Here is a 21,875-nt window from a genome sequence, read left to right as displayed (position 1 = left end):
AGCTGGCTCCCCACAGCACCAACTTCTGCTCCCCACCCTCGCTGCCTCTCTCTGATAGAGGCAGCAAGGGTGGGGGAAGCAACTAGTTGCTAACATCCCTATACAGTATACACGGTTACATTTGTACTTGTTTTATACATCCCTAAGATAGTCACAGCCCTTCCTCAATCATGCAAGGAGGAAAAGGTGTCAAGGTTGCACACTACCTCTGATCTCACCATTAGAGTTAGTGTCAAACCGAAAAAGGGGAGTAACTGTCCAATACCACCTACTGAGAACAAATGGGTGTGAAGAAGTCTGGATCTGCCCACCTTATACATTGGGAGGAGTGGCTGACAAGGCTCACAGCCTGCAGTAAGCAGCTCCATGAAAAGGCTGAAGGAACTTACTTCAAGCCTGCTCCTGGAGCTACCCCCACTGAGACTCAGCAGAGCAGTCCTCAGCAACTAATCATGTAGTCAATATAAACTGTATCGACTACACGATTAGCCAGCTAACCACAATTTAACACCCTTAATAAAAGGTCTATGTATCAAGAAAGTCCATTGTGCTGCCCCTCTGCATAAGGGTGAATTTCACACTTTGATTCTGAACTGCTACACACTGTGGGACATAGGAGTTCATCTGCATGGAGCTTATTGCAGGATCAGGTCTCGGGAATTAAGCAAGGTAGTATTTTTACAGGTCGTCCTCGCTATAAGTCCAAGATACATTCCAAAAACCTAGGACTTATAGTGAAACAACTTAAAGCACCACATTTTTTTCTGACAGGTGACTTCCATTTGTGCAAATTGGGGCTTTTTTCTGTGTGTGACTTAAGAGCGGGGAATGGGAGGACTTATAGCGCATCAGTTCCTACAAGGACTTTAGAGCAGAACCGATGTAGACCGGGGTGACCTATAGCAGGGCCACCCTGTACTGCAAATTAGTTGTAGTAGAAATTTCACTTCCCTCAAAGTCTCTTACTTTCCAAAACAAAACCAAAAGTCAGTTAACAAAATAAACGACTGAGTCCAGTACTATGGCATGACACTAGGTCTCACCTGAAAGTTAGGACCGTAAGTGGTCGATATGATTTGTGGCTGGTATTGCTGCTGAGTTTGCCACCCCAGAAGTCATGATGCCACAGGTCACCAAGTGGAGTTTCTGCCCGGAGGTCCTGGAAGAATATATGTTTAGCATCAACACTGTTAACATTTCAGTTTAGATAAATCAATTGGATTGAGAACAGTTACATACAAGACAGACCAGCACCAGCATGACCATACTTTATAGACATTTTCTATTAAGCGTTTTAGTGTTTGGAATAGTTCCCAGCCTTTTCAATACCCTCTTGTATTCCTTTAATTATGGTGGACTAGATCCTCAGCTACCATAAGTCAGCATAGTTTCATGAATTTCAAATGGAGCTATGCTGATTTCCATCAACTGATGTTCTACCCCAATAGATTTAATGGAAAATATTGTAAAAAAAAAAAAATATATATATTATTTTAGAGCTAGGATCTTTGGAAATAGGAACAGCACAAGTTGTTGCAAACTACCATTTTTTCTACTAGCACCAGTAAAAAACAATTAATGTGAGCAAGAAAGATGTAAAGCAAAAGATTAAAGAGGACAACCATTGATTAGCTCTTTTTAAAATCTTGTTGGGTGGCTTCCTTGCCTTTCACATGACACCATTCAACTAGTACTCTTTGTTTCTGACATATCAAGCCTATAAGCAAGTTCCCCTGTATCGGTGGTCTCCAATCTTTTTAAGCACAGATCACTTTTTGAATTTAAGTCAGTCCAAGATCTACCTCAAACACAAATATCTCTGCCTCGCCCCTTCCTCCAAGGCCGTGCCCAACCCACCCCTTCGCCAAGGCCCCGCCTTCCTCACTCTGTGAAGATAGGATAGAGGAGAGGCACAAAGTGACATCAGCGCCCCCTGCCTCTGTCTCCCCCACCCTGCACAACAAGCAGGTGGCTCCCAGGGAGACGCTCTGGGAAGGAGCAGTAGGGCAGCGGGGAAAGGGGCAGCTGAAGAGCCAGACAAACCAATCACGATCACCTGTCAGAGGGTCCAAGATCTATTGGTAGATCCTGATCTACTGGTTGGTGACCACTGCCCTATATACTACTTACTCTACACTTGAATAGCATCTCTTTTATGACAAGAGGTACAAAAATATATTTGTGCTGTGCTAGCAGATTTTTAACCAACATTGAAAATAGTACTCAACATCAGCACTATGTTCATAAAAATGCAAACTATCAGTTTTACATAGTCTCTAAATGCTGCAACTAGGAAACACTTTGCCCAATTTAATCCAAGTTTATTTTTTGTCTTGAGTTGATCACAAGCAGGCAAAGCAAAATATCCAGGAATATCTTGTGATTGGATTTCACTTACTTACGACCTGAATTCTCCAGACCTCAGAAATGCTGAACTTGTAGGGATAACATATTAATGTATTGAAAATGATTCCTCCAAATGGAAGTGACTCCCCATAATTTGTTCCCCACAACTTAAAGTGTTTAGATTTATTAATTCTTCTTCTTATTATTATTATTTGTTAAGATTGTTAAATGTTTAGATTTATTATTATTACTGCGCCTTTAGAATATAATGTATTAGGTCATGTAACTTAGAACTATTAAGAATATAATCCTATGTAGCCAGAAACAGCCCCCCCTCTGTGCCCCAGGGCATGCTCAAGCTTGTGCAAGGGGCTGCTTGAAATTGACATTGCAGAGATACATTGTAACAATGCATTGTCAAGCCACTAACTCTGCTATGGGAGCCAACCCCTGTAATTGACTAAGGGCATTGTTACATAATTGACCCCTGTTCTCTTTAAAACATTGTAACTTTACTCAGCACTCAGAGAATGTTTTAAGCAATACCACCCAGAAACTTTTGGTAACTACAACTCTGATATATGTAAAGTTATTATTATACAAAAATATTGTATGGGAAACATTAATTTAGGAATGTATGTAAGAGAGAGAGAGTGCTTGGATGATGAATGAATGGTTCTGAGAGGTGCCAGCCTGAGAATACAGCAACAAAGGGCTGAAGAAGGCGTCAGGTGCCAGTGCAACCAAAAGGTGTTAAGTGGAGAAAACCAAGTACTGGAGGTCCACCCAATGAGATCACTGACGAGCACCTGGCAGCCACCCTGGAGACATCAGCATGATGGAGCAATTTCCATAGACTGACATGGGAAGAAATTCCTATAAGAACTGGACTAAAAAACTATGGAATCAGAGTCCAAGGTTCTGCTGCCAGCCTACCAGGAGCTTCAGATGCGCATCTGATCAGGACTTCGCTCCCCACTACCATCACTTGTGTACAGAATACCTGGCCAGTATTCTGTCTCAAGCAACTTCCAGGCTGGTAACTATAACAATACACAGAACCTGAATGAATGGATGAATGAATGTTTATATGTATAAGGGTTAAGTAGTTAAACAACGTTGTTTGCTTCTATCTTTTCTTTTTTTTTTTATTATTATCTTTACAATAAATGTGGCTTTTTGCCTTATCCCCCTCATAAGATCCTGCTTGCTTTTATTTGGTACAACAAACTGGCCCATTGAACGCTGGAAGTTTGGAGAAAGTTATGTAAAATAGTTTATTCGCCTTCATGGGATTATACTTGAAACATAACTGTTTGCTTTTTCTTAAGTGTAAGAAATTCGCATCTATTGGAAAAGTTATTCATGATTTTCTCCACTACAACAGAAAGTGAATACCCAGAAATCCCTAAATATTTGATTAGAAGTAGCCTATGCATAGCAGGGTGCTGTACTTGAAAAGGTCAATTCTTCTATATAGCAGCACATGGAAAAGATACTTTTCAATACTATTCTAGAAATTCCTGCTAATCTAAGTTTGCTTTGCCAAAAAAATAAAGACAAACCATTGCTGTGCACCACTAAAAATATGGTTTTAAATTACAAGGAAGCATCTGGAAAACAACCCTGAACACCAATAAAAGCCAATAATTTAATGAACCACAACATGGTAGGCGTGGGGCCAACTAACACTATATCTTTCATTAAAACAGGAAAGTATGGTGGGGAGGGCTAGCAAGTTAACAAAAGGGTCATACAGTGGTACCTAAGAAAACACTGGCAAAGCAAGGCTAATCAAATCTATAGAAAACTTTATTCTGTATTTCACACAGAATGAAAATAAAATATACCATGTAGTATTTTGTAAAATAAAACTGGCATTTATTAAGCTACTTTCCCTCCTCACCAATTCATAACCACTCATCTCTACATTTTTAGTACTGATTTAATATTCTACATGTTTCTCTAACCTCTTTATTAAAATCTTCTAGTGTCAATAAAATCCGGTTCAGTTTCTAAAGAAATGTGCCAAGATTTAGATCAGGAAATAAATTAAACTGCCATATTTTTCAAGGGTGGGCTGCATAAATAAAAATGAGGTTGTTTAACCAATAGATTTAGTTTCTTCTCCTTGCCTGCTGCCAGAATCTTAGAACAGCTTTATTTACATTTGTGTGTGCTGATAAATGTTATTGTTTCAGTTTGTCAGGTAAATGTGGAAAGACGTTTGGGGAGGAAGATTACAAGTGTACAAACTGGATTGAAACAACTACACACACCATTACCTTGGTTTAAATGTCAGTTTTTTTAAGAAAATGAAACTGCATGATTATCCCCCAGTTAAAACTTTGCAGAACCATATTTTCCCAGAAGTATGTCATTTTACAGATACAAAGATTACAGAATGTATGGTATGTATTTACATTTTTCTAGCTTAGGGTATGGCTGACAAACACACTACAAATTACTTGAGCAATGATAATTTAGTAGGATGCTGAAATGCAAACTGTGGTAGACTATTTTTATAATCAACCATGTTTTTTTCAAAACACAGAGCATATTTTTTTCCAGAAGGCTTTAGGGCCACCACTACGGTATTCTTCTCTTCATTCTTTTGGTTTCAAGAGCATATGGGGAGAGAGACTTTCTGTATCAATTCCTTTTCTTTTTGCTTTATGTACCTCTCTTACCACCTCTACCACTCTTATTTCCAGCTATGTCTATACTGCAGGGTTTTTTCCTGAAAAAACCACACTGTGTCCAGGGAATGCGTTTGCACTTCTGCTTTTTTTTTTTTTTTTTTTTTTTGCAGAAGTGCAAACGCGCTCTTTCAGAAGCCCCTGTATTCCTCCTTCCACAAGGAAGAAGGGGGCTTCTGAAAGAGGGTCTTTTTTTCCTGACTTTTGGCCCAGTGTAGGCAGGCCAAGTGTCGGAAAAGCTTCTTCCGACAAAAGAATCAGAAAAAGCTACTCAAAATGCGTAGAGCATTTTGTGTAGCTTTTTCCCACAAAAATTTGTAGTCTAGACCTAACCTCCTAGATGAAACTAGGTTCACTAGACTAAGGTCAGGCTCCACTGAACAGCCCATTCTCACAAGTTGTTACATGGTCCCCTTGGGAGGCATCTCTGGAACTGAGAACACAGTATCTTGTAGGACCACACCTTAAACTGTCTATAATAAGATTTTATACTTTAAGGTATCCAATCAGTTCTGAAGCAGTAGCCACTACAATGGCTACTGCTATAGCAAACCAGCCACTCTCAACCAGCCAAATAGCCAAACATGGCTAGTGTTTTGGAGACCACAGTTTTAAAATCATGTAGCTTGAAAATTGGCTAAGGAATGTAAACAGTCATTGGCCAAACAGCTTTTTTAAAAATACAAGATTCTTACTACATTAAAAACGGTGGGATTTTTTTTAAAAAAAAGCAAATATGTCCTTTATATTGTTTTCTATTCAATCAACTGTTGCTGTTACCACAGGAATGTTACAAGGGAACATGAAACACACTCCCTCCCTTAAGCTGGGGTTTACCTTATGAAAACCCTTGGGAATGCTTGCTGAGTGAAACTCACCATCAGGCAATCCTGCAAAGTCTTCTGCACAAGAGTAACCTTATCCACTTGGTCACCCATGGGAGTCAATGGAAAGCCTTCCACTGCCTTCAGGACCATAATCTGAATCACCGAAGCCTATGGTAAAACTCACAGGACTTGATCCACAAAGGGATTTATGTGTTTAATTACCAGTTTGAGTGCTTAAGTTCACCATTGTTGTTACCTCTGAGATTCTCAGAAACTCCACTCATCTGCTGCCTAACCCTGGAGGTGCTGAAATTCCTTAAGAGCCCTAGCCCCTTAGGCACCTCAATTTTTGCTATTGCATATCCACAAAACGCCTCAATACTGATGATGCTGAGCTGCTCAGTCCCCTTGTTTATGAACATAAGAACAGCCATACTGGGTCAGACCAAAGGTCCATCCATCCCAGTATCCTGTCTGCCAACAGTGGCCAATGCCAGATGCCGCAAAGGGAATGAACGGAACAGGTAATCATCAAGTGATCCCTGCCCTGTCACGCATTCCCAGCCTCTGACAAACAGAGGCTAGGGACACCATTCCTACGCATCCTGGCTAATAGCTAGGATGGGACCTATCCTCCATGAATTTATCTAGCTCTTTTTTTGAAGTCTGTTAAAGTAAGGATGTTAGGAAGTGAGTAAATAGCTAATAGTGTAGTCGATGGAATTTAGATGACAAGGGAGGAATTACACTCTCCCCCCTCCCCCCCCCCCCCGCTGTAGCTCTGTAGTTTAAATGTAGTGAGAGCCAGGCGGGGTAGCTCCTGTACCCGAGCCAGGACTGAGCCAGGCTTGCTCGGTCACAGTTTGCATCAGGTCCAGCAGTCCTGGAGGCGGGGGAGAGGGAGAATGCAAGTAGTCACCTTGATTACCCAATAAGCATAGGCTTATTGGGTAGTCAACTACTCGCATACACCCCTATGGTAAAGTCCTGGCCTTCACTACATCTTCTGGCAAGGAGTTCCACAGGTTGATTGTGTGTTGCATGAGATAGTACTTCCTTTTGTTTGTTTTAAACAAACTACCTATTAATTTCATTTGGTGATCCCCTAGTTCTTATGTTATGGGAACAAGTACATAACTTTTCCTTATTCACTTTCTCCACACACCAGTTGTGATTTTATAGAGCTCTATCATATCCCCCCCCCCTTTTCTAAGCTAAAATGTCCCAGACTTTGTAATCCCTCCTCATATGGCATGCCTAAACCCTGGTAGAATCCTCAGACTAGGTATTCCCCTACCTAACTCATTTCTGAGGACCAATCCAATAGGCCTGCTCAGAGCACATCTCGCAGATCTGGTATGACTAAAAAGGACAGCTGGGGGAGAGCAGCTAAGTTCCTTGTTAGCTGAGTGACCATTTATTGAGCCCCACTCATGGTTCCAGTGCAGGCAGAGAACTCAGCTGGGGGAGGAGCTGCTTGCTTCTGACAGAGGAGCTTAAAGAGCAGCAGGGAGGAGAGATAAGGAGGTGGGAAGAAGGGAATAAGCAGCTGGGAGGAGAGTTGCAGAGTAGGGACCTTTGGGAGAAAGAGGAAGTAATTGGCTGGGAGGAGTCAGAGGGGAGTTTGGAAAGTCTGGTCTGCACTAGGGGAGAAGAGAGAGGCAGAAACCCAGCACTGTCCTCGAGCATCCTGAGCTGGGAAGCGGGGTGGGGTGCAGCTGACTGCAGGGAGTTGGTGGGGAAAAGGAGGAATGGGTGGGTGCTGGCTTTGGGGTGAGGTGGAGGCAGGAGAGAGTTTGTGATTGTGTCCTGGAGTGAGCTGGGGGAAGGGTGGAGACTGAGTTTGAGCTGTGTCCTGTCCAAACTCCCAGCTAGACTGCTGGTGCCTGCATGTCTGAGAAGCAGGATTTTATCCCAGCCCCCAGCTCAGCTGGGGAGAACAGATTGCACAGGAGTAAATGGAGGGAAGGGAGTGGGTGGGTGCTGGCATCTGTGCAGTGAGGTGGAGGCGGAGGAGAGGCAGCTTGTTTGGGGTGGCCTCCTGACTCGCTTGCTGTAATCCAGATAGCACTTTTCTCTGGTTGGGCTGGAGGGAAAGCAGGCTGCATGGGGGGGTGTGTGTGTGTGTGTGTGTGTGTGTGTGTGTGTGTGTGCGCGCGCGTGTGTGTCTGCGCGCGCGCGCCCAGATATTTGCATAATTACAAACAAAGATTACATAGGTGTTAATAGTACAAAGTAAGAGAGAAAGATTAACAACAGATTTTTTTTGGAGTGTTGCAGATATCTAAAACTCTGATCTTAATTTTTTTATCCTAATTAAAACACGGTAAATTGTATTGCATTAAGACCAGATCTTTCTTATATGGTAGAGTTCTGGCTCATACAAGTTAGAAGAAAGAAGTATTAGGTGTGATGCTAGTTTTCTAGTAGGATGAAACCTTCTTTGCAAGCTCTTTGAAACATGGATCTGTCTATGAACCCTGAAGCCATGTATTAATTTGCAGTAGGGTTTCTAATCTGAGTTGGTGACACACACAAGGTGAAAGTGTCAAACCAGAACTTGTATCTGTTTTTACGGGCCTCTTTCACTTGTTCTTGTATAGCATGAATCCCATGTATAGCATGGATCCTAAACATTCCCCAGAGAAACCACATAAGCCTGACTGAATACCTTTTACCCTCCTTTCCAGTGTCAATAAATATTGTATTAATATTTGCAAGGAGAGCATGACTATTTCTAGCTGACTCATAAATTAGTTTATCATCTTAAAGCTGAGCTATGTGTGGATAATATACATTTTGGTGTATTTACTAGCTTGAGTTGTTAGAAAGGATGATAATACATGTACTGCAAGGGTAGTGTTCATTTTCTTTTTTATTTGATTTCATATTAAACATTGTAAGCATTGCTCCATGTTAACAATCCTTTGTTTTAATATATTTTTTCCCCACACTGTTTAAAGTTATATATGTTTTTTGTTTCTATTGGTGATGCACATCCACACATACTCTCAATATTGATATAAGAAATTTCAACCCGACCAAAAGAAAATTCAACCCCTCATTTCCTCCCACCCTCTGGATAGAACATGCTAGAGGAAACACTGGTGAGCAGGTCAAGATTTTTGGAGTTGCGTGTGTATCTCCTTATACTCAGTAGCCCAGTCATTCGAGTACTCATCTGAGATGTGGGAGACCCAGGTTTCAATCCCTACTGATCTGCAACAGGAATTTGAATCCAGATCTTCCACATCTCAAGTGAATAGCCTAATCACAAGGGTACTGCTGATAATGGGGTAGAGGGCTCTCTCTCTCTGTTTTTTTCATAAGCAAGGACTGACCAGAATTGTGTATCTAATTCCATGAGAGGGTTCATAACTGTGAATCTTGAGCAGAGGATGGCACCGCCCTCCAGTCCTGAGTTAGGAAACCTAACCGTTTTTAAGGGACAGGACTAAGACCTGCCGCTCTCCTTGGCATCTTCCATCGCCTACTTTAGGTGATTTCCTGCTCATCAACTGGTTGGTGTCTGTGAATCTCTTCCTCAAGTACCTGACATGCTCCATACAATGCATGGGAAGCCTGGGTGCCAAGTATAGTGCTATTAATTCCACTGGGCATCTAAATTTCCTTTGTGGATCTAACTTCAGTGATTTTAATGGGAATAAGACTGCGTCTGTAAATAGTTTCATGTGCACACGCCAAAGTGCACAAGTGTCCTCAGGATCAGGCCGAAACATTGTGCACATCTAGCCAATTTCATCCTCAGTACATAGGTGAGCAAAGCACATTTCATTCAGAATAGATGCTGCTACTCTTCCTTGATAACATCAGTGCTGAGCTGGCCAATGGATCGCAATTGGATAAAGAGAATTAAGCCAGGGCAAAGTAATCTATTTGTTCATTACTGCTTCCTTGTTTGTGGACCAGCATCAAATCAAGTAGTCAATAAACCTTTGGGAGTAAGGATTCATTAGATTAGTGTGCTCTTTCTGCTTGCTTTGCAACAAAGCAGTAATGTATAACTTTTGTCCAGCGTTTACAGAAATAGTGGCTTACTTGTTAAAACGCTTTGCACAGTCAGATGATAATTTTAAAAAAGGATGATGGCAAAGGAAAAATTGAACTCCACATTTTTATTTTCTGAGGGTCTAATTTTGGGCCCAATTAAATTGGCAGTATCAGTTTAAGTTAATTATTTTTCTACTACAACTGAAGTCAGGATAAACACAAACCTTATTATTGAGGATAGCTTCAGAGTCATCAAAGACAAAATCTCCATCGTAGCTGTTAGCAAAGCACATGCAGGAAAGGAGTCCAACAATAATTTTAGCCCAATAAGAGGGAAGCACAAACCATGATATTTCATGATCCAAATTAAATTCTGACTGTGCCATTCTGTGAAATGCTTGTTTCGACTGTGGAGCTCCAGCATTATGTTGGCTGCAAATCTGAAAAACAAATGCAAAGTATAGTTACATTTAAAACACCATTTGCTTTGCTTAAAGAAATGAAAATAAGAAAACATGGCATTTTACACAGGTGAGATGTAATTCTGAAATAAATTAGAGTAAAAAGAAAGATTTTTTTTAAATTACCATTGAAACCTCTTTGAACATAATTTCACATTTGGGAAAAGTAGAAAAGCATGGTTAACTATGGTCTGAGTATTGAGCTGAGTTATAATCCTTACTCTGACACATGCTACTTCAAAAGCCTTGGCAAGTCACTCTACTTTCTGGACGCAAGTTTCCTTATTTTTCCAAATAAGGATACCACACATTTCATAAACACGTGCTTTGTGAGGATTAGTACGTGCTTATGAAGTTCTTTGAGGGTGATGAATACTATGTACACCAGGGATGTGTTAGAATACATAGTTAAATAGTTAACTAAAGAGCCTGGGATCGTCGGTTAAACTTCACGGTTACACACAACTCCCTGCACTGCTGCCTCTGTATCAAAGGCAGTAGTGCAGGGGTGGGAAAAGCAGGTGGGAGCTGGTGCTCACGGCGAGTCAACTTTTAAGCAGGCTTCCTGTGAGCACCAGCTCCTGGGGAACACAGAGGCAGCAGTGCAGGAAGGGGGCAGTTAGGAGCTGGCACTCACGGAGCTGCCTCCCCCTGTGTATAAATGTGTAACCACTGAAATTTCAGTGGTTATACTTTTACAAAAGACAACACTTTTTACATCTCTAATGTACACAATTACACCAGTTAGGACACAATAAACCCAAGTACATCCATTGATGATACAGCTGTAAGTGACGTGTCGACTATCCGATAAGCAAAAGCTTATCGGATAGTCGACACAATAGTTTCCTAGTCGCTTCCGCCCACCTTTGCTGCCTCTATCATAAAGAGGCAGCGGGGGGTGAGGGGAGGGGAGGGGGAGAGAATGGGGTGCTGTCTTAAAAACCGGTTTCCCCCAGCTCCAGCTCTGTGGGAAGGGGCAGGGGCGCAGTAGCAGCGTTCGACTTTTGAACTGTACAAGAGTCCCCACTGGGGCTCTTGTACACTTCAAAGCGAAAGCCCCGCATGGAGCCTGGGGCCAGCGGGGGTCTCTGAGACCCCGGCTGGCCCCCTGCTCCATGTAGCATTTAAATCTTTGAAATGCACAAGAGCCCTTGCTGGGGCTTTTGTACATTTTAAAGGTGGAACGCCGCAGGGCCCTTCTGCCTTTGAAATGTAGCAATAGCCCAGCAGGCACTTGCTTTATTTCAAAGAGGAAATGCCTTTATCGACTAATCGATTAATTGATGGCAATTCCATCGACTAGTTGATTAGTTTTAACGTCCCTAGTTGATGAAACATGAAGAATCTAACTTTCCAAGGACTCCATATGTGGAACTACAGGGACTTCAACAGGAAACGTACACAGAATTCTTAGAAAATTAGGTCCTACAACTGGCATTCAAAAAAAATCAGTCAAGAATCGGTCTGTCAGTTCAGATTAGATGAATTCCTGGAGGTTTCATCACATGACATAATCTTTAATTCCTGGAGACTCCAGGATAATCCTGGAGGATTGGCAAACCTGGTCAAGAATCACAAGTTTAAGATTCCATCAACAAAATTTACTAGGTCATGCAGTACATCATGCATATTTTATAATATACATCTTACCAACAGAAAAATAAAATAGGTTCATAACCAGATACCTATTTAATAAGGAGAAAGAACAGCAAATATATTTTGCAACTCAGCTTTATTAATGTTATCAAAATCTTAAGTTTTGCATTCCCTGCCTTTATGATTTTACCTATGGAAACTTAGTAGTGGGTTTTTTTTAAATTCAATCTCTATCTATTTTAAGATGGAAAAAGTCTAAAGTAGTTTTGTGGAGTCTGAAAGCTCTGCTAGCATAGCCAATGGAAGCAATAAACTTCCTTGCGCTATAACTGTCAATCTTGAAGAGCTTATCAGTGGAACTCATAGGTTCCTTGAAACCGACTACATATTCCTAGCCTGTGAAATTAAATGTGCAGGTGAACACACACACTCCTGAGATGTGCCCCTCAAGCTCTCTATTGTGGTACACAAGTCTGTTGAGATGCAGGTGTTAAGTGGTATGGACCTGAGAAAGACAGAGGAAAACAGTGGGGAAAAAAGAAAAAAAAAAAACTATCAAGCAGAGAAAAATAGACCAACCACCATAACAAAATTTATTTTCAAATGTAATCCACTCTTCATTTACAATCAATGAAAGATTAAAAGTGTAATTCTTAATCACAAGGAAGCATATACAATGCTACCACTTTCATACTGCAGGGATGACCACTATAGAAATACTTAATACAAAGAAATTTCACTAGTTGATCATAATTCATCTTTCCCAGAAAATTCTCCCTTATAAATGAGGAAAATGGAAAACAGCAGCCAGTATACTTGCCATCATTATTTAATAGGACCTATATAAGGGATAGGTCAATTTTGCTTCATTATGTGGGCAGAACTGTTAAACGCTCAGTATGAATACTGAATCTGGGGAAAGAAACATTAACACACGTTTTGTTTGTTTGAGCAGGACTGAACCATGTGCTTGATACCAGGGGATCATACCACCTGGGGTCTGATAACTGCTCTCTTTCTGATACATTGATGGTGCATATCTCCATTTCACTGTTGACTGGTGTGGCACAATACCTAACAAAAATATCATTCTCAGAGGTTGCTTTCTAGGTCAAAGAAAAGTTGGGTATTTAATATATTACATATTGTACACCACATTCCACTAGCTGGCAGCGTATCTAAACATACTGCTGGAGCTTAAAACTCTACTGTAACCGAAACAGATTCCTTTGATATTTGTGAATTAACGACGGTGTGCCATGTCAAACGGAACCAGCCGTTTCTGCCTGCATGAGAGTGCCTCTCTGATCGGACAAAGGAGATCCGCCCATGGTCCCCGTATAAGAATATAGCTTGCCAAGAGCATTGTTTGGGGAATCAAGAAACTTAATCCTAGTTTCCAATGACACAGCAGAGAGAGGCAGAGAGCTCGCCCTCCGGAGCCTGTACTCGGAGGACTTTTCTGCTGGGGAAACGGCAGCAGGGGAGCGGGAGAAGGCGGGGAATGAGACCGGTGCAGAAAGCACTTCGAGAGTCAAAACAGCTCCCCACCACTACACACACACACACACGTTTCCAGAGCTGAAGCCGCGGCTCGCACGCTGCCCAGTGCATCTCTTTTGTGCTGGGAGCGGCACAGGGACGAACGAGGGAGCGGGGCTCGCCACGCCGACCCGGGTCCGCGTTGCCCCCCGCCGCCCACAGTGGCAGAAGTGGGGCGCCAAAGACGCACTCCCCGCCTAGCGAGGCGCAGAGCAACCCTGGCCGGCTCCGCCGGGGGACGCCCCGGAGCCCCTGCCCGGCCCCAGCGCACTCGCCGCGGGGTGCACGGGACACCGGCCCCCCTGCAGCGCCCCCTGCCCTAGCCCTGGCCCCCTGCGGCAAGCGCAGCAGGCGCGCCCGGCCGAGCTTTACCTGCAAGGAGACAGCGCCAGAGCGGCATCTCCCACCCGGGCTGCGAAACTCTGCCCGCTCCGCGCGCCCGGGCGCCGCTGCTGGGGCGGGGGAGGGGCCCCGCCGGGGCTTCTGCCACCTGAAAGCCTCCTCACAGCCCATTGGCCCGCGGCCTGCCCCACCCCCTCCTTCGCCCCGCCCCTCCCTGCGTCTATTGGTGGCTGCCGCCGTGACGCACCGCGGAGCGAACAAAGGGGGCGGGGCGGGGAGAGAGAATGGAGCGGAGCTGGCTCAGCCGGCGGCCGCGGGAGCAGGGGGCTGCGCTGGGCCACACCCCGCTGCGCTACACACAAAGAGCGCGGGGAAGCGGCGGCCGCCCAGCCCGCGCTGCGCAGGCCCACTCGGCTGCTGCCTGCTGGCTTGCAGCTTGCTCCTCATTCACAAAAACCTTTGTTTCCCTGGCACGGGCGCGTGTGGCTCCCTTTGCGCGCGTGTGTGCCGAGCCGTGCGCAGACAGGCACGCAAGGACTGTACTTTTACTGATCTGTTCCCCCCCCCCACCCTACTTTATTATTGACCGCGGTCGTTTGTTTTATATTGAGATTACACTAGTGCCAGGCAGGAGAAGGCCTTGTCCTCCCCTCCCTGCAAGGAGTTTACAGTCTGAAAGGGCATTAACAAGTGGGGTCCCACAGGGGTCTCTTTTAGGACCAGTTCTATTCAACATTTTCCCCAATGATTTAGATGGTGGCATAGAGACTATGCTTGTTAAATGTGCACATGATAAGCTGGGAGGGATTGCAAGTGCTTTGGAGGATAGGGGTCATAGTTCAAAATGATCTGGACAAACTAGAGAAACTGAGGCAGTTTAATAAGGACAAATGCAAAGTACTCCACTTGGGAAGGAAGAATCTGTTTCATATACACACAGAATGGGAAGCCACTGTCTAGGAAGGAGGACTGCAGAAAGGGATCTAGGGGTCATAGTGGACCACAAGATAACTATGAGTCAACAGGGTGACATTTGCAAAAAAAAAAAAAAAAAAAAGAAGCATGCAAACATAAGTCTGGTATGCATTAATAGGAGCGTTGTGAGCAAGATGCAAAAAGTGATTCTTCCACTCTATTCTGCTCTGATTACACCTCAGTTGGTGTATTGGGTCCAGTTCTGTGCATTACACTTCAAGAAAGATGTGGGAAAAATTAAGAAGGTCTAGAGAAAAGCAACAAAAATGATTAAAAATCTAGAAAACATAACCTATGAGGGCAGATTGAGGCTATGTCTAGAGACTGCAGGCATCTTTGAGAAGAAGCTTTTCCAGAAGAGATCTTCCGGAAAAATTTCTTTCGAAAGAGAGCATCCACACAGCAAAAGTGCATCAAAAAAGCGATCTGCTTTTTTGAAAGATAATGTCCACATTGATTGGATGGTATCTCACATTTAAGTTGTGATTACTATGGATGAACTAGCCATCAGGGCACCTGTGCTTTTTCCTGGAGGCCTCTTCTTTAAAAAACAAAACAAAACCCTCTTCCCTGTCCACACACGCCTTTTTCCAAAACAGCTCTTTTAGAAAAACGCTTCTTCCTTGTAGAAAGAGGTTTACCACTGTTGGAAAAACCCTGCGTACTTTTGACTTTCTGTCAAAAGAACACAATTGCAGTGTGAACATATGTGTAGCTTTTCCGGAAAAATAGCCATTTTTCTAGAAAAACTCTGCAGGGTAGACATACACAGAAATAATTGAGCTTGTTTAGTTTAGAAAAGAGAAGACCAAGAGGGGACATGATAGCAGTTTTCAAGTATATTAAAAGGTGTCACAAGGAGGAGAGAGAAAAATTGTTCTCCTTGGCCTCTGATGATAGGACAAGAAGGAATGGGCTTAAATTGAAGCAAGGGAGGTCTAAGTTGGACATTAGGAAAAACTTCCTAACTGTCCAGATGGTTGAACACTGGAATAAATTGCCTAGGGAGACTGTGGGATCTCCATCACTGGCAATATTTAAGAGCGATTTGGATTGACATCTATCAGGGATGAAGATGGTGCTTGGTCTTGCTCAGGGAAGGAGAGGGGGGATTGGACTTGATCTCCTGAGGTCCCTTCCAGTTCTAGTGTTCTATGATTCTATGAAAGAACCTTAAAGGTTTAAAATAGCATCTGTTCTCTTTTTCTTCACACCACACCTTTCTCCTTGGAAATATGTTTTTTTCTTCATGGTTACGTATAGCAAGCCTGTGGAATAAGATATTATAAACCTGTTACAGTAATAAGGCTATGAAGCAGAAGAAAGTCTCAAAGGGGTAGCCCTGTTAGTCGGTTAGTAACTTAAAAAACAAGTAATCAATCCTGTGGCACCTTAGAGACTAACAAAAATATATATTGTATCATGAGCTTTTGTGGGCAAAATCCACTTCATACAAGAACTACAGACAAGTGATCAGGGTACTCACCCAGGACTTGAGGGTAATAGTGAATGAGTCAACAATGTGATGCAGTTGCAAAAAAAAAAAGGCTAATATAATTCTGGGATATATTAATAGGAGTGCTGTTTGTAAGACACGTCAATGAGGTAATTGTCCTACTCAGCTCAGCACTGGTGAGGCATCCTTTTGGAAAGATATCTGCAAATTACAGAAGAAAGCAAAATATATATAAAATGTAGAAAATCCGAGTTATGAGGAAAGATTTAAAAAATGGAGTACACTTAATCTTGAGAAAAGAAAACTGAGCAGGAATCCAAGAATCTTTAAATATGTTAAGAGTTTTAAAAGAGGACTGTGATCAACTGTTCTCCAGGTCCACGGAAGGTAGGATAAGAATTAATGGGCTTAATCTGCAGCAGGTAAATTTAGATATTAGGAAAATCTTTCTAATTATAAAGGTAGTTAATCTCTACAATAGGTTTCCAAGAGAAGTTTTGGAATCTCCATCATTAGAGGTTTTGAATAATAGGTTGGACAAACACATGTCAGGGAATGTTCAGGTTTATTTGGTTCTGCCTCAGCATAGGGGGTTCAAAGTGACTTAAAGTCACTTTCAGCCCTACAATTCCATGATTCTGTGATGAGTTTTAGAAACTTTTAATGAAAGGGAAAGCAGACACAAATAGACTGAACATTTGCAACCGAATAGACTTTGTATTGAAACTCCAAATCATCCCTCCTGCCCTATCAGCATCACCATTCATGACACAAGTTGCCTTAGTTGGCAATCTCCCTACATATCTATACAGCAACCCTACAGCACAATGTAGAATCATAGAGTCAAAAACAGCAAATAGTCTAGTAGCACTTTAAAGACTAACACAACATGTAGATGGTATGAGCTTTTGTGGGCACAGCCCACTTCTTCAGATGACCAGAGTGTTGGAAGTCCAGAATCAAGAATAAATAAGAGAAGGGGGGAGAGGTGAGGGGAAGGAAAAAAATAGGAGGGGAGGAAAAGAGGACATTGGGTAGATAAGTTTCAAAGGGATATAGACTGGCTCTGCTAACCCTTTGAAACTTATCTACCCAATGTCCTCTTCCCCCACCCCCCATTTTTTGGGGGGAAGTGGGATGATAATCTAATGGAGTTCATTTTCAGCAAGTTTTCTTAATTTTCAGCCTACATTTTCCATATTACTCAAGGCTATGCCTCACTGAGCTACTCAAAATAACTCCTTTCCCTCTTTGGTGTGAAGACTTCAAGTATTGTAAACTGTTGCCCTACTAAACTATTGTACACATCCCCAAATCCAAAACCCATCTAAGCAACACTGCCTATGTACATCTTCAACTTCTTTAGCCTGAATGATCTCAGGAAAACATTCCTATTCAGAAAGGAATGCTTAAGCATACATTTAACTTTAAATACATGCTTAAGTCCCACTGAAATTAACAGAATTTAATCATATGCTAATGTGATTCGCAGTTTCTTCTACTGCATAAATTCCCGCAATTGGTAGATTAATACCAATTGAGTAATTTTATATTGTACATTGTTCTAAAGAGGATTCGACACTATTGTTTGCTGTTCTATTTTTGTCTACTACTAGGTCATTTACATCATGTCTTGCCAAGTTATTTTGATCAATACTCTGATACATCCGTGTAGCTTTGATTCATGCTTAGTAAATGGAATTTCATGTAGTCAGTGTAAGTTTGCTAATATTATCAGCTCTGGTCAAATGTGCACATCCCCCCACATAACTACTATATACCTTTGGCCAGATCCTCAGCTAGTGCAAATCAGATTATCTCTATTCACATCAGTGGAGCTGTGTTGATTTACAGAATTTCACATTCTGGTCAACACATATTAGTCCTGCTTTCTTGTTGTTTTCAGTGTATTTAATTGGTAAATTTCTTTAGTCTTGTTATATCACCATCTGTAATGTATCAACTTGTCACACTGACCTTCTGTTCTGTTTCAATTAATCAGATGAATCACAGAGCAAATACTTGTTTTAGGAAGAGTTCATTATGTTGTCCCTTCAAAGTCTGGTTCAAATCAATTATATTTGCATAATTTATCTCCACTTCATTGGCTTCACAGCAGTGCTACTCCTACAATGCTTTATTTTAAAACAGTTGTTTCTAAATACAACACTTTTTAAAAACTCTGAAATTTCTGGAAATGAATATCTGGAGTGAGATTCTACGTACTCTGTAGTTTTCTCAGCATATTAAGTTGATCTGCCTAAGTAGATAGATCATCTTTGTTTTAGAAATATAATGATGCAGGCCTGGCATGAACAAAAGCATTTGTAAGAAAGAAAAAAGTGTACAAAATAAATGATATTTTTAAGGATAGGCATAATGTTACTGATACTGTAATTATTATGCAAATGTGAGGATGTAAAGTTAGAATGGGAGTACTATGTTAATAATATATTAAGTTTCTGAGCATGCCCCATACGTCCTATATATTTTCAGAAGCTTGAAGAAGCAGTAGTTGAATTGGTGTTTCAATAGTTAATAAGTTAATAAGGGTTCAGAGTTTTCTCTCTCCAATGAGCCTACTTCCTGAATATTTTCTGAACATGACAAAATGTACTGCACTGTATAATGTTTGGGCATCTTGTCTTTTATTTTATTTTATTTTATTTTTAAAATGTAATAATATATGTGATATCCTTTAAAATTGTTGTAAGGAATAAACTCTTAGGCTACGTGTACACTGCACATTTATTTCAAAATAAGCTATTCCAGAAGATAACTTCTGAAATAGTGCGTCTACACACAAAATCCACATCAAAATAGCACATAGCTGTTCACACTGATTGGATGCTAAGTCACATATAACACTACCCAGAGCCACTTCAGGAAGGGCATCAGATCAGCAGTTACTTTGTGTGGCCGCTGCTTGAGATTATCTGAGGCTCTTGCTTAAAGGGATCCTCCTGAATAAGGGATCCTCCTGAATCCTCCTCGAGGGACAGCACAGCCTTTTCGTCTGCCTGCTGCAGTTGCCCTTGTGGGCACCTCAGCTTGCTAGACATGGAGCTGGAGCTGCCTCTGGGCAGTCTTTGGCTATTGCAGCTTGTGCTGTAACTTGTGCAGCAGTTTCTGTAGGCTGCAGCCCAAGCCCTGTAGGAACCCAACCCCAGTTCCTCTGGAAGACCCTCCTTGGATCTCTGTGGGCACAGATCATGCAGCTGGATCCTGCCCACCCTCCCTTGCACACCGTGCCCTGCCGCTTCTGGCATCTGGACACCAGTGCAGACTTGTGGGACCGCATTGTCATGGCTCCAGAATTCCAGGATGAGGAAGGACACATTTCTGGAGCTCTGTGAGTGGCTTTCCCCTTCCCTCAGGTGACAGGACACTCACATGAGATCCACCATCCCCGTCCAGAAGCATGTCACAATCGCCCTCTGGAAACTCACAATGACAGAGAGCTACTAATCTGTTGGGAACCAGTTCAGTGTGAGGAAATTGACTATTTGGGCCATGCTCATGCAGGCATGGCATTCTCGGGCTACTGTTCTGGGAGGCGGGAGGGAGGTGGACTGCAGGAATGGGGTTCCCTAGGGAAAGCAGGAGTGGGAGTTGGGGTTGCAAGCCCCCTTCCTGGAGAGGTTTTTTTCAGTCCTGTCCTCACAAAGCCCTGCCGGGGGTTGGTATGTGTGTGTGTGTGGTGGGTGGGGGAGGGGGAATGAGTGTGGTCTGGGGGAACTCCCAGAGGCCCTGGCACCCCCGTGATTCTCTGTTTGTTTGTCTTCTTCTGCCGGTGGTGAGGACCATCAGCACCATCCTGCTGTGCAAGGTCATCCACTTCAGCGATGTGGATGCCATCATCACCGGGTTTGCCCACATGGAGTTCCTCAACTGCGGGGGAGGGGCAGGGCTATTGGCACCCACATCCCCATACGGGCCCCTGACCACTGGGCATCTCTCTTCATCAACCGGAAGGGATACTTTATGATGGTCCTGTAGGCCGTCACAGACCACTAGGGTCAGTTCACCAACATCAGTGTCGGGTGGTCAGGGAAGGAGCATGACGCACGTATCTTTAGAAACTCTAGCGTGTTCCAGAAGCTGCACACTGGAACTTTTTTCTCTGACCTCATCATCAGGGTTGCAGATGTGGACATGCCCATCTGCATGGTGAGGGACGCAGCCTACCCCCTCCTGCCTTGAAGCCCTACATTGGCCACTATGACTCCTCTCAGGAACACTACAATGCCAGGCTCAGCAGGCCTGCATGGTCATGGAGGGTGGCTTTGACCATTTGAAAGAGCGTTTCAAATACCTCCTCACCCGGCTGAACCTCGGGGACGGCAACATCTCTCACGTGGTGTCCGCGTGTTGTGTGCTCCACAATATGTGCGAGTGGAAGGGGTGGCATTCCTGCCAGGGTGACCACATCAGCAGGGCCTTTGAGCAGCCATGCATGGCTGCCATCTGGAGGCCTATCAGGGGGCCATGTGCATCCAGGAGGCCCTGAGGGAGAGTATCTCTCTGGGGTCCCAGTGACAGTCTCCCTGGGTTGCCCCACTAGGGGCCTCTCTGCCTTTCCTATAACAACCCTCCTCTTCCCGGCTCCCCCCTTCACTACTGAGACAATAAACAAAAAGCTTTTTTGGGGAAAAAATAAAATATCTCTTTCCTTTTATTTGCAGTCAAAGAAACTGGGGAGAGACTGAAGAAAGAACCTGAGGGGGAGAAGGGAGGAGACCCAGATGTCCCGGGGACTCCTGAGTGTGTGTGTGTGTGTGTGTGTGTGTGTGTGTGTGTGTGTGTGTGTGTGTGTGTGTGTGTGTTTTTAGAAGTGGCTTGTGGAGGGAGGGTGTTCCCACCAATGGGTCCTGGGCATGGCAGGCCTCTCCAGATATCTTGTGGCCAATAGAACAAGGGTCCTCTGGCAGCTTCTGGGGCTGTGTGGCTAGGAGTGGTGTGGCATGTGCTCCCACGTACACAGGCTGCTATGTGATCCCTGGGCTGCAAGGGCCAAGTGAGGAGCGCCAAGCTACCCTTCACCTCCCATCCTTCCACCCCCTGTATGAAGGGAATGTGATGGCAGTCACATGATGTTCCTTCCCTGGCCTTGGATGATGCTTAGGACACGTCCACAGGGAGGGGCACCGGCTCCAGGGTCAGGAGGGTGCTGATACTAGTCTCATTTGGCTCCTCCTCCACCATCACCACCCCTTTCTCATCTCTCTCCCTCACGAGGACAATGACAGGTGTCTCAAGTTTAGAGTCCACAACCAGGGGGGATGAAGGGACTGCCCCACTTCCCAGGATGTGGTCCAGGTCTTTAAAATAAGGGCAGGTGTGGGGTTCTGTCTCGGAGCAGAAGCTGCCCTCCCTGGCCCTGGCATATGCCTGGTGGAACTCCTTAACCTTCATCCGCACCTGCTCCTGTGTGCGGATGTGCCCCTTGCTGGCCAGGCTCTCGTCCATCCGACCATAGACGTCCATGTTCCTGCATCTGGTGCAGAGATCCTGGAGTTTGTTCTCGTCAACCCAAACCTCAATAAGGTCCTAAATCTCCACACCAGACCAGGAAGGTGCATGCCTGTTTTGGCCCCTGGCAGATCTCCTGGGAGCT

At 43.6% G+C, this 21,875-nt stretch overlaps 1 protein-coding gene across 2 annotated transcripts in view; it reads right to left on the bottom strand.

Moving 5' to 3' along the window:
- The window catches only part of TMTC4 (transmembrane O-mannosyltransferase targeting cadherins 4), a 74,470-nt gene extending 60,460 nt beyond the window's left edge, over positions 1-14,010 (bottom strand). Inside the window, exons 1-3 of one of the 2 annotated variants that reach the window (XM_006122464.5) lie at positions 13,858-14,010; positions 10,108-10,323; positions 1,044-1,159 (exon numbers count right to left, since the gene is read on the bottom strand). In XM_006122464.5, the coding sequence (XP_006122526.2) occupies positions 1,044-1,159; positions 10,108-10,323; positions 13,858-13,998 (473 nt within the window). In that variant the 5' untranslated portion in view covers positions 13,999-14,010. The remainder of the gene's footprint in view (positions 1-1,043; positions 1,160-10,107; positions 10,324-13,857) is intronic. The other variant, XM_006122465.5, reaches the window with a different exon arrangement.
- Positions 14,011-21,875: the final 7,865 nt, after the last annotated feature.

This window comes from Pelodiscus sinensis, chromosome 1 (genome assembly GCF_052426305.1).
Source record: "Pelodiscus sinensis isolate ZL-2025 chromosome 1, ASM5242630v1, whole genome shotgun sequence".
Lineage (NCBI taxonomy): Eukaryota > Metazoa > Chordata > Testudines > Trionychidae > Pelodiscus > Pelodiscus sinensis.
The sequence above is the reverse complement of the archived record's forward strand: the minus strand, read 5'-3'. Positions and strand labels throughout refer to the sequence as shown.